The sequence below is a fragment of the Carassius gibelio genome, chromosome A9, assembly GCF_023724105.1.
Source record: "Carassius gibelio isolate Cgi1373 ecotype wild population from Czech Republic chromosome A9, carGib1.2-hapl.c, whole genome shotgun sequence".
NCBI classification, from domain to species: domain Eukaryota; kingdom Metazoa; phylum Chordata; class Actinopteri; order Cypriniformes; family Cyprinidae; genus Carassius; species Carassius gibelio.
Window position 1 is genome coordinate 30,111,180 of NC_068379.1, and position 13,413 is coordinate 30,124,592.

General features: G+C 34.8%; 2 protein-coding genes across 21 annotated transcripts in view; one reads left to right on the forward strand and one right to left on the reverse strand.

Annotated features, from left to right (window-relative positions):
- The window catches only part of LOC128020139 (collagen alpha-2(V) chain), a 28,524-nt gene extending 25,905 nt beyond the window's left edge, over window positions 1–2,619 (forward strand). For both annotated transcript variants that reach the window (XM_052606784.1, XM_052606785.1), the window contains exons 52-54: window positions 962–1,143; window positions 1,310–1,552; window positions 1,852–2,619. In XM_052606784.1, coding sequence (XP_052462744.1) covers window positions 962–1,143; window positions 1,310–1,552; window positions 1,852–1,998 — 572 coding nt within the window. In that variant the 3' untranslated portion in view covers window positions 1,999–2,619. The remainder of the gene's footprint in view (window positions 1–961; window positions 1,144–1,309; window positions 1,553–1,851) is intronic.
- Window positions 2,620–3,893: 1,274 nt separating this feature from the next.
- LOC128020142 (PTB domain-containing engulfment adapter protein 1-like) overlaps window positions 3,894–13,413 on the reverse strand; it is a 197,137-nt gene continuing 187,617 nt past the window's right edge. For 14 of the 19 annotated variants that reach the window (XM_052606800.1, XM_052606799.1, XM_052606798.1 and 11 more), the window contains 9 exons: window positions 8,870–8,941; window positions 8,370–8,468; window positions 8,022–8,159; window positions 7,727–7,843; window positions 7,566–7,652; window positions 7,144–7,368; window positions 6,054–6,186; window positions 5,819–5,913; window positions 3,894–4,752 (listed from right to left, as the gene is read on the reverse strand). In XM_052606800.1, the coding sequence (XP_052462760.1) occupies window positions 4,681–4,752; window positions 5,819–5,913; window positions 6,054–6,186; window positions 7,144–7,368; window positions 7,566–7,652; window positions 7,727–7,843; window positions 8,022–8,159; window positions 8,370–8,468; window positions 8,870–8,941 (1,038 nt within the window). In that variant the 3' untranslated portion in view covers window positions 3,894–4,680. Of the gene's footprint in view, window positions 4,753–5,454; window positions 5,466–5,818; window positions 5,914–6,053; window positions 6,187–7,143; window positions 7,369–7,565; window positions 7,653–7,726; window positions 7,844–8,021; window positions 8,160–8,369; window positions 8,469–8,869; window positions 8,942–12,414; window positions 12,980–13,413 lie in introns of all 19 variants that reach the window. The other 5 variants (XM_052606811.1, XM_052606810.1, XM_052606808.1 and 2 more) reach the window with 4 other exon arrangements.

Sequence of the window (13,413 nt, forward strand, 5' to 3'; positions counted from 1 at the left end):
CAGTAGTGTTAACGAAAGCAAATGGGAGATCAAAACACATTTGCTGAAGCAACCATGGTATTTGAGTGTGCTTCTACAAGTGTTTGAGGTTTTGAGCCTCATCGTAACTCATAGTGACTTATCTTTTATGCTCCACATTCCAAGTGCATTGTACCAGGTGAGCTACCAAGCAAGTTTACTACATCAGAAAAACTTCTTATATGCAACTGATTATTTAATGCAAACATAAAAATGTATTAGTTTACAAATCATGCACTATGGTAAAAAAAAAAATGTTTTTGGTGTTTTACAAAAAATGTAGGCCGAGGCTTGTCTTTTCAATGAGCTTATGTTGACATACAGTCAGATATATGGAATTACATGAATACACTTACTATATATTATATAGTCGGGGAAGTCGTGGCCTAATGGTTAGAGGGTTGGACTCCCAATCGAAGGGTTGTGAGTTCTAGTCTTGGGCCGGACGGAATTGTGGGTGGGGGGAGTGCATGAACAGTTCTCTCTCCACCTTCAATACCACGACTTAGGTGCCCTTGAGCAAGGCATCGAACCCCCAACTGCTCCCCAGGCGCCGCAGCATAAATGGCTGCCCACTGCTCCGGGTGTGTGCTCACAGTGTGTGTGTGTGTGTTCACTGCTCTGTGTGTGTGCATTTCGGATGGGTTAAATGCAGAGCACAAATTCTGAGTATGGGTCACCATACTTGGCTGAATGTCACTTCACTTCACTTCATATATATATATATATGAGAGAGAGAGATGAGATACAAATACTAAACTGTAATATTAAACTCTGTTCTAAACAGTGTTACAGTTTTTACAGTATTACTATCCTAGCATTGGCATTGTGTCTTTGTACTTTAGTAGCTGCTATTTTAATAAGAACCAAAACTATTTCCAATATTTACCAGAATATTACGTTGAACTCAAACAAATGTAAATGTTTCATCCTTTCATCATAGGTGAATACTGGGTGGATCCAAACCAGGGCAGTGCAGAGGATGCCATTAAAGTTCATTGCAATATGGACACTGGAGAGACATGCATCTCTGCAATACCCTCCAGCATCCCCCGGAAGTCATGGTGGAGTTCCCCAGGAAGTAAACCTGTGTGGTTTGGAGCCAATATGAATAGAGGAACATATGTAAGAATGTTCAACCACTCTTTCTAAAATTAATTTAATCATGTCAATTGTGTGAGCTCGGTTAGTGCTACAATACTTAGAATGCAAAATAAATTAGTATGACATTGAGTAACAGACTTATATTCATCACTGCCTATTATTTATTTCATTTTGTATCTTTGTTAAGTTCACTTATGGGAATAAAGACCAGCCGGCCAACACTGTCACAGTTCAGATGACTTTCATCCGTCTGCTCTCCAAAGAGGCATCACAAACCATCACTTACCACTGCAAGAACACTGTGGGCTACAAGGATGAATCAACTGGAAATCTCAAGAAAGCAGTCATCCTCAAAGCTTCAAATGATCTTGAGCTCAAAGCTGAGGGAAATAACCGCTTTAGATACACTGTCCTAGAGGACAGCTGCTCAGTAAGTACCTCGCAATACATCATTTGTATAAAGGCACAAGCCTTGTTACAAAACCTAGTGATCTGTCTTACTCTATACTGCCTACATTTTATAAAGAAGCCAAATGTAACCTTAACTGATAACTGAGGATCAGATTTGGAACACTCTACATGGAAAGCAACCTTGTGCATCAATACAAACAGCACTAGTGTATTTTAGTATGTTGCTAAATTAGATTTAACACACATGCAGTATCAGTACTCCATAAGATATTACAATTGCCCCCATATAAACCTAAATGGATGTATTTATCTTCACAGCAAGCAAATGGTAGGTGGGGCAAGACAGTGTTTGAATACAGGACGCAGAAAACAGCAAGACTACCTATTGTGGATATTGCACCTGTGGACATTGGAGGTTCAGATCAAGAGTTTGGCATTGATATTGGGCCTGTGTGCTTCTTGTGAAACAAGGAGTAGTGATGCATTGAAGAGATTCCCGAGTCTCTTAAAGTGACTGCTGACGAGATCAGCCTTGTACATACAGAGCATGGGACTTTTCTGGCCCTGTAGCGAAATATTTATTATGCCTTCCAAGCGTTTCAAGAAAGCAGCCGCTCCATTAGTTTTTTAAAGATTGACCTCTTGAAATTCGAAATTAAATTTAACAGAATTTTTATACTACAAGACTGTTCATCAACTGCTGTTTTAAATTGAGATGGCCATTGCAAATAACACCGTAATGATGTTATACACTGTACCAACACTTAAAACTATTTGGATTTGCCTGTTTTCATTACAGTATTTTTAATTAATTATTTTTTTTTTACACAAAAATGGTGCTATAGAGGAAGTTTGCATTCAGTTGAGTGTATTTTGATTCCTAAAACTGTACTCTTGCACATTTACTTTGTAATTACTTTCAAACCAAATTTACAATTAAAGATGAAAATGCTGATTTATTATTGCAAGCTACCTCATTTCTATAAACTGGCAAAAGCTGAACAGACTCACTGTACATGAATCCTGTAAGGAGCTGTACGACTGATTGGAAATGCAAATAAAATGAAATGCATCTGAGACTCTTAATTGCTAAAAGGTGCATTATTATTTCTCTTTCCCATTTTTTTCCTTTTGTCTATTAGGTCTATATTTTAAATACTTTTGTAATGGTAAAAGTCATAATGTAGTAAAACAAAATGCTGGTGCAATTCAATTAGATCCAGAATGGACAATTTTTACGATGTCATATTTTCTAAAAAGCATGCAGGCAGACTTATTCTTGCACTTTTTCTTTTATTATTATTTTATCCTATTTTAGAACTTTTTTAAAGCTTATCTCATGTATTTGCTTGCAAATTAAACATATCCTCAGTAACATCATTTTATTGAATCAATCAAAACATTATTTCTTTTTTTTCTTGAATTTTGAAGATGCTCATTTCTTTCCTCACCTTTTAAGCATGAATATATATTTTCAATTAATAAAAATGTATGATATTGTTTGCTTTATTTTATCCTCTGTAAGTTGCTAGAGTGATTTATGCAATTTTGTTCAAACCTGTCGGAATGTATTTTTATTATTATTATTATTTTAAAAATTCTTTTTATTTTTATGCTCTGAGTAAACAGCAAGAAATGGCAGGGATTATATTAGTTTTTAAAAATAGTTGTCCTTTCTGTATGCATCAAATATTTGACAAAAATAATTGTCAAATATGATCAGAACTGTAAACACCTATAGTGAAAACTGTTCGTTATATTGCTTGTTTTACTAGCAGTATTTTGTGGGATCATAAAAATGGAGATTTACTGAACAAAATGTGCTTTTATGAATCCTGTTTGAATGCTGTATTATTATGCCTTGTATACATATTCCTCAGACAGGCTTTCTACAGGTTTCTGCAACAACTGCACTGACTGAAATATGACACATCTAGGTGCAGCACTACTATGAACGCCAAAACACCTTTGTTGAACATACAAAGGATGGGGAAAAAAGCAGCTAACAAAGCAGCGCTGGGAGAAGAATGAAGTAATGCACTCCAAGATGCGGTGCTCTACAGAAAGACACACTTACGAACAGTACACAGAAGATTACATGATTGAGCCAAATTACATTCTGAATCATCATTATAAAATAAAGCGTGAAAAAAAATAACATTTTAAGCTTTTATACTAATTTTAAGAGTAAATTTAAAAACTTTAATTTAATGGTAAATCAGTGGCACTCAAGTACATTTTACTGTAATCTCTTGACATTGTATTTTCAGTAAATTATCTGCGATTTGAAATAAATTACTTAAACACTACAGCACGTGTGTGACGATCTGTTGAGCCAAAAAATAAATAAATACATCATAGAAGGTCTCTTATTTAATGCACGTAAAGGTCTAAGAAAGACATTTTACAAAACATGACTTATACAGAGAATATGTACCGTTTTCTTTTAATGACTACAACAGCAAAGGCTAAAATAATGCTGAATTAACAATAATACATGAACAGAGCTCTTTCAAAGTGCTTCCTTGTGCAAGAGTATACTAAAATATATCATATACAATTAAACTGCAATACAAGTACATGTTAATGTGGAAATAGTCCAGTCCTACAATTTAACTGCTGTTGAGTTAAAAAATACTGATTTTAAAGGATCCATTGCTATTAACAAAAACAATATAGTAATTTAACATGAGATTTGATACAAAAGTAATGTTATTATGTATAGTACTGCATTAAGTGTTAAAAATAAAGTAAAAATATAACATAAAGGGATCTTTCCATAATGATAACATTGTATGTGTTTATGATTTATAATATACCATACAGATTAAAAACAGTAGCTTGTATGTGTAACACATAAAAAAATATGAAACGTTGAGACAGACTGTGCAATTGAACATACCTTCCTTCATTGCCTGTACAAGCAAAGGGTGTTAAAACTACATTACTAGTTTTTTCCTTTTTTTAGTTCTTACAAAAATAGTGATCTACTGCTTCAGATTTCTCAATAGACTTTTCGTAAACCAAATGCATAATGCAAATACATAAAAACAAAATATAAGACATTGACATCTTGACTGTAAACCCGAGTTTGGCACTTTAGTACAAATGGTTTAACATGAAAGTGACAAAACTTTCTTCTTGGCATCAGCAGCGACCTTCTAGTGGATCGAGGGAAAAGACAGTGCCCTCTACTGTTAGTCCCATTTTGAACCCCTCCTGGAGAGGGAAAAAATGTAGAATTATTCCTTTAAACTGTGTAACACATGCAAGTTTATTTCAAATACACAACCACATTCTACATATATACAAATCTGTTTAATAAGTAAAAACCCTTTTTTAAGCAGGGCATGCAGCAGAAAAAAATGGCATAGGGCTGGAAGTGTAAATAATTTATCTTCGAGAAAAATCTGAAAATGTTTTCATCATTTAATCACCATCATGTTGCCCCATGGAACACAAATGGAGACATTTAGCCATACTATAAAAGTGAATGACGACCAAGGACTATAAAGCTCTAGCATTCTATAAGATTTGTGCATAATATTCCAACAGATTGAAATGGAACCCATGATTCAATGGAAATCATCTTCCATAGCTTTCAAATCTTATTTAGGTGAATTAAATATGTGCTTGTTTACATATTGTCAATAACTGATTCAAAAAATTGGTTTGTACCTCAAATGAAACTTCTGCATGGCTTTAGAAGTATATTGTGCACAAATCTATGCACACAATCTGTGGAAATCAGTCACCATTTATTTTCAATGTATCCATAAGAGAAGTATAAACGAGAGACAGAATTTTCATTTTTGGATAAACTATCCCTATAAAACAGTTAAGCATGCCAAATTAGACCCAATCTATATGTCATCTAATACATAAATAAATAAATAAATAGAATTTCCTTAAAATACAAACCATCTTTGCCGCTGCAAGCAGAAAGAGAGCAAAAAGACAGAAATTTTAGGTTGTTAGTTAAGCAAACTGGCAAATGATATAACACTTCTCTGTTTGCAAAATGTACTGCATGTTAGTATATTCTATTCAGATTCAAAGCATACATAAAAAGCAAACTTAGCAGTTCTCTTGAAAGCTTTCCATCTACAAACAGTATAGCACTCTCAAGCCAAATTCAAAATGAACATAAAACCAAATATAATCATCACATAATTCCCTTCTGCACAGAGAGAGTCTTCACAGCTGCAGCGGTTCCTACCATCTGCTCCATTAGCTGCTCATTTACACCAGTCCATTTGCAAATAATTCACAAACATGCAGTCACCTGCATTTCATCCAGCTTGGACTGGATGTCAGGAGGAAAGTCAGCTGCTCCACAGGTGAAAGGGTCAAATGGCTCTGCACCAAACAGGTCTTTGCCTAAAGAACAAAAAGGCAGTATTTTTTCCCTTCATTTTACAGGCCACTGAAGCTAACATCAATAATATATAACCTTATGCAACCTGATCTTATAGCCGAATGAGCTTTGGTAAGGAAAAGGAGGGGGGAAGGCAACTTACTAATCTCTGTAGGCTTTGCCGGGGGCTGAGGGGCCGAGCCATTACTTGCTGGTAATGGAACCAATGGGGTCATTGGAGAAAATGGAACCATGTCAAATATGTCAGTGGGCGTCTTCGAGAACATGCTGCTTCCCTGCAAATGTGAATTATGCATGAAGTAAATTAGCAATCTGAAGCAATCACTCACTTGAAAACCATTATCATACATTAAAACTTAAGAATAAAGTGCATATTAGAGTATATTGCATTATACAACATTATACAACATACTATTTATTTATAACGTTGAATCAACACGAAATCAAAATAGCCTTAATTCACAAATGTTTTTGTGAAAATGTAATTGTGTGCTTTGAATGAATGATGAATGAATAGGCACATTTTGTGCATTTTTTCATTGAATAAAATAATAATTACATTTGTATTTCATAATTAGTAAGTCAAAAATATGTTTTAATAAAAACAAAAAATATATAATAAAATAAAATTGACCCAATTTACAATTTTGTACATGAGTGAGTGAATGAAATGAAATTAACAATTAAATCTTGACCCATTCACATTCTTGCTGTTTTTGTGTGTTGTTGTATGCATTATTCCATTATATATAAATCAATAATTACATATGTATTTCTTAATAAGAGCCATAAAAATATATATTTTTAATAAGAACATTTACAAATAAAATAAAAAATTATTATATACCACCCTAAAAAAAAAAAAAAATTGAAATAAAATAATTTGCTGATTCGATGAATCCCACTTTCTCAATCTTATCTTGATCCAATTAACTTCCAAATGATAAAAAGCCCTACCTTCCCCCCTTGCTAAACATCACAATTTAATTTGGAAATATTTCAAATTACAGGGTTTAGACAAAATTCATGACCACTTAATGCTGGTTCACACTGCCCCAAACAAACACCAACAGGGTAAACACACCGCTCCAACAAAACCCAGCAACCACTGGAATCTAGTTTATGCGTTTGTTGGGGCCGTGTGAACTAGCCTTTAAAATCTGAGGGCAAAACTTGTGAAACCAACAACCAATACCACAAAGAGAGAAAGAGTAAACAGAAAAGTGCTTAACAGGAGGGTGAGGAACACTGGCTCCACTCGGAGGCTTCGACAAAGCTGGTTTAGCAGGTGGAGGAGTCAGAAGACCAGCAGAAAGGTTAGAGTCGGGTGAGCTCATTGGCGTTAGTGTAACAGAAGAAATTTCGAGGCAAGAGAATGAAGTCACGTTGTGACACCAGAAGAGAGATGAGGGTCTCTGAAGCATATAGGCCTCATTAGAAGAGTTAATGTGAAGAAGCTGTGGAAAGATCAGAACTAGTCAGCACTAGTGTTCTAGTATTATTGCATGTTTTTTTTTTCTTCTTAAAAAAAGGAAAAGCTCATGAGTTTAGAAGAGGTCTTTTAAGGCATTTCTGTTTTGCATGCAGCTTTTTAACAGAATGGTGAACGGCAATTATGTGCAGTCTACTGAGAGGAAGTCCATCCAGTGCTTACAGGAGGAACTTGAGCAATCATCAGCTGTTCCTCTAAGACTTGCAACTGCTTCTTCAACTCGGAATTTTCAGCTTCAAGATCTTGAATCTATAAAAACAGACATTCATTTGTCATAAACAAATGATTTGAGTTCTCTAACTGCAGTTGTATATCATACTCACTCTTTTCTGTAGGCCACCTATCTGTTTCCTAGTCTCTACGTCTTTTCCCCCGGACTCCAGAAACTTCTTGTATGCCAAGTCAAACGCTTGGCCGATGGTCAAAGTTATCTCTTCTGCCTGGAATCGACAGATACATGACAGATCATTTTCCTAGTAACATCATCAGCATTTGAGTCTTCTGAGTCACAATTGAGTATCCTTTTAAATTAAATTCAACATTTCTAAAATAATATGTACGTAAGAGTGACAAATCATTTCTTTAAAAAAATGCATATGACATCATCAGTTGTCTTACACATTTTTCACTGTCAAACACATAGCAGAGATGTTTGTTGGACTCTGAATCTTTACAAATGAATGTGAATATCCTTTTGTCTGTCTTATCATCTGCACAGAAGGATATCCGGTGCAACTGACAGTTGTGCTGTACTTCCTGTGAAGAAGAGAACAAGATAAGAGACATTATAGACAAAATATAGGAGATGGGCATACAGTGGCACCAAAAGTACTTAGACACAATTAAAAATATTTTTAGACTAAACAACGAAATATCCTAGTCTTTTTTGGCTTCTACTTAAACAACATGGTTCATGTGAGACATAATCGGTTTCATAAATCTGTTTGTTAGGCTATATTCACATACTTTTGATTTAGGATCTAATATTTTTACTCCGTAGATGGAGATCTGTAATTCCACTTTTGGGATCTTCTGTCCCTCTGACTTCTTAATATGTCTCTGAAACTTTAGAGAGAGAAAGAGAGAAACAGAAAAAAAAAGGTCAGATACATTTAAGATCAGTTTTTTAAAAGTAATTGGTTAATTTACCAATATAATGTGTTGTTTTATCTTGAGTTCATTAAAGAGAATTCATGTAACACATTCATATAATAATAATTTATTAGTATTATTTATATACGAACTTCTTCAATTCATATAGCATTTCATCAAAACCCCTTCTAAGTGATAATGTAAGACTGAGAGTGGAGGGTTGATGGAATAAAATTGTCTATGCATCATTAAACAGGTGAAACAGCTGGAGGGTTCTGATATTACATCTTCTCAAGAGAAATAACACTTCCTGTTTGCAGTTGGAAGCAATACCGCCTTTTATTTGCAGCCAATGTAAAACTACAGTGACTTACCTTGAGCTTTCTGACGGCATCTTTCACCACCTCTGTACCTTTGGGTTGATCAACTTCTGTATGCCCCAGAAACTGTGGGAAAATCATAAAAATCATATGATGTGGAACTGTTTTTTTATTTTATTTTATTTTTTATCTAATCTAAAGCATTTGAAGACATTGACCAAAAAGCAAGCCACATCTATGCTTCCGTTTATTTTGTATTTCTCTTTTATTGTGAAATACAAATAGAGAATTTTAAAGAACTTGCTCTTTTTGCATAAAACATTCATAGTGACTTCAGTAATCAATCTACAAAATAAATTAATAAATAGTGGAGAGCGGGGTGAGTTGAGCCAGTTTTTACTTATGCTGTGTTTAAAGTGAGCACATGATAGCAATGGGTCCAACTTAAATATGTACATACATTTCAGGATGTTGTGGATTCTTGGGAATAATCATTCTGGGTCTAAAATAAACTGCTTTCAAAATAGGATCTCCAAAGAAGTGGTCTCTTGGCTCAACTAGCTAAGCCTGGGGAGAGGGTAAGTTGATCCAAATGGTGTTAAACTGTGCCACTGATTATGCTGAAGTAAAACTGAACTTTTTCACCTCGTTTTATGCTATGCCCCATGACCCTAATAAGGACATGTAGGTTTGGATAATAAAATAGTTTAGGGCTAACATAACAAAAATCATTCTGAACAGCAAAATAAATAAATAAATAAATAAATAAATAAATAAATAAATGTTTTCTGAACCTAAATGTAGTTACCAGTTATTACATGGCCCCAAAGGGTGAGTAAAATGCTTAAATCTTCAAGTATATGTTTTTCATAGCACCAATTTTGTTTAAGGTTGTCTAGAAACAAAGGGGGGTGGCTCAACAGGCTCATATCACCCTGCTCTCCCTAAAAAAATAAAAAAAATAAAAAATTACAGTTCATTTTATCATTTTTATGGAAATATTGTGCACTCAGTTATAATGTTAATTTAATTAAAAGGCTTTGATGATTGCTAAGAACATTCTCCACATTTAATCTGGCACAAATTTAGAGTATACCATTTTTTGTTTTTGTTTTTGTTTTTTTCTATAAAAAGAAAATCAACAGGAACATGAACAACGCTACATTTAGCATCCAACAGATGGAGCTATTAACCTTTGCCCAGTCCTTGTGGTCAAGCATCTGTCTAGACACTGTGCAGGCTGATTCAACAACAGTTCTTAAAGCACCTTGCCATTATTTCTCTGGTCTAATGGCTACTTTATTGAAATGAATAAATGAACAATAATTTGACAGTAACCACAAAGACTCCCAAACTATACCTGTCAATTTTCTTGCCTGAACCATTTTCACATAATTTATGTTTCACATAAACATTTTTATTTTAATGTTACTCTCAGATAAGGCTATAAAAATAATCTATAAAAGGTCCCTCTACCTTTCAAAATAATCATTTTTGGAACTCAGTCATTGCTGCTGGTCTGCATTTTTCCAATAATGCATTGAAAGGAATGGATTTATGATTAGACTTAATCATTATACAGAAAGCTTACATCAATTATTGTTATTCTTTTATTTATTTATTTATCTTTTACATAAGAGAAACTCTTCTGGGCCATAAGAACTGCATTATCTTCCAGACTGGAGTTAAACAAATAAGACTCCATAAAAGTGTCTGCAGCAGATTGTCATGATGGATGCCATCCACACTCAAGGGCAAGTGAGCACGGTAGGACAGAAAAAGAGGCAGGAGTGACAGATACACTACATTACACTGGGTGGTGAATCTCTTGTTCCTGAAGACTGTTCCCTGCCAGTCTATTTGAAGGCTTTTTTTTTTTTTTTGCAAAAGACATCCAGTCTTCACCCATCCATCACCTGCTACACTGGCAGAATATCATTCCCCCCACCCTCTTTAACTCTTTCTTTGTCTATTCTCATTTCCAAAGGCAGACAACACAGCTGAAACTTCAGCAGCTCTGAGAATCAAAACGATTTTTGTTTTTGTGAAGAACCCAGTAAGACAGCTAAGAAGCACTGCTCAGGAGTAGACAGCTTCTCAGCCCTGAACAGAAGACGAGTCTTTGGTGAAATGGAGCATGAAACAGCACTGACAGTGTTTATGAGATGTTCTTGCCCACAAGATGTTTGATGAATAGCAAAAGAGACACAAACAAATTCATTGTTTTGTTAAAAGACTGTGCAAAAGAAAAAAAAAAAGACATAGAAATTTGATATAGCATTTGCATTGATCCATCATTTTAAGATGTCTCTGTTAAGACTTCTGGATATTTGTTGTTGTGTGTTTTCTTTTAAGAAGTACAGTTGTTGCAGACCAGCATTAAAGACAAATTTTCGGACCCAATTTTCTTTCTTTATACCATTCTTGTTTTTTTTTTTTTTTCTGTAATACTTTTTCTTGTTATTTCCAATATATATATACAGGTGCTTCTCAATAAATTAGATCTGATACATCAATCAGATAGTATATATAAAGGGATTCGTCTGGTTTTTGTACTTAAATCGCTATTAGAACTTTTTCGTCCGCATCTCATCCAAACCCTCTTTTGCTAGTTATAAAACGTCATTTAAAGGCTGGTAATGGAGGCTTGAGCCACTGATAGCACTCTAATGCAGTTATTAATTAAGTTATTAAAATAAGAGAGCGAGAGAGACAAAGACACACAAAGAGATAGAGAGAGAGAGAGAGAGAGAGAGAGAGAGAGAGAGAGAGAGAGAGAGAGAGAGAGAGAGAGCGCTTGAATTAGGCTCATTTACCTCTTTGTGACTCTAAACAGCGATGTCGTCTCGCTAGTGAGAAATGTCATGTGTGGCCTTTAAGTTGCTACACTATATAGGCTAACTGATAAAATCGTCAGGGCAGCACCGACAACACCTTTTGTGCAAAGCTTTACTATGCGAAGTGATATGTAACTGTAATGCTGTCAAGAGAGCTACCTGGAACTACGTTCACTATGCGTTTCCCAGAAAATAATTGTACACCTCAGAATGTTAGTCAGCCAATCAGATTCAAGCATAAAACATCCCCGTAGTATAAATAAATTAAATGCTCACAGACTGAAGTAGTCTAAGCCTCTGGTTCTTTTAATTGTGATGATTTTGGCTGACATTAAACAAAACCCCACCAATTCATGATCTCAACAAATTAGAATATGATGACATGCCAATCAGCTAATCAACTCAAAACACCTGCAAAGGTGTTTTGACCTTCAGAATGGTCTCTGACAATCATTGACACCCTTCACAAGGAGTGTAAGTCAAAAAAAGTGCTGTATCCAAGCATGTTAACAGAGAGTTGAGTGGAAGGAAAAAGTGTCAAAGAAAAAGATGCACAACCAACTGAGAGAACCAGAGCTTTATGAGGACTGTCAAGCAAAATCGATTCAAGAATTTTAGTGAACTTCTCAAGGACTGGATTGAGGCTGGGGTCAAGGCATCAAGAGCCACCACACACAGAAGTGTCAAGGAATTTGACTACAGTTGTCATATTCCTCTTTTTAAGCCACTCCTGTACCACAGACAATGTCAGAGGTGTCTTACCTGGGCTAAGGAGAAGAAGAACTGGACTGTTGCCATTGGTCCAAAGTCCTTTTTTCAGATGAGAGCAAGTTTTGTATTTCATTTGGAAACCAAAGTCCTAGAGTCTGGAGGAAGGGTGGAGAAGCTCATAGCCCAAGTTGCTTGAAGTCCAGTGGTAAGTTTCCACAGTCTGTGATGATTTGGGGTGCAATGTCACCTGCTGTTTTTGGTCTATTGTGTTTTTTGAAAACCAAAGTCACTGCACCCGTTTACCAAGAAATTTTGGAGCACTTCATGTTTCTTTTTGCTGACTAGCTTTTTGAAGATTCTGATTTCATTTTCCAGCAGAATTTGAAACCTACCCACACTGCCAAAAGCACCATGGTGTTTAAATGACCATGGTGTTGGTGTGCTTGACTGGCCAGCAAACTAACCAGACCTGAACCCCACAGAGAATCTATGAGGTATTGTCAAGAGGAAAATTAGAAACAAGAGACCAAAAATATCATACCACCTCAGCAGTGCCACAAACTGATCACCTCCATGCCACGTTGAATTGAGGCAGTAATTAAAGCAAAAGGAGCCCCTAACAAGTATTGAGTACATGTACAGTAAATTAACATACTTTCCAGAATGTCAACAATTCACTAAAAATGTTTTTTTTTTTTTTTTTGGTTATATGAAGTATTCAGATTCTTTTATATAGTGAATATGTGGTTTTTTGACCAAAATCATCACAATTAAAAGAACCATAGACTTAAACTACTTCAGTACATGAGTTTCACAATTTGAGTTGAATTACTGGAAAGCACCTGTATATATATATATATATATATATATATATATATATATATATATATATATATATATATATATATATATATATATATATATTCAAATGAAATAAGTAACTGTAAGAACAGCAATAATGTTACAAAATATTTCTATTTCAGATAAATGCTGTTCCTACAGAATATCTACAAAAGACCAGAAAAATTATGAATTTTACGGAAAAGAGGT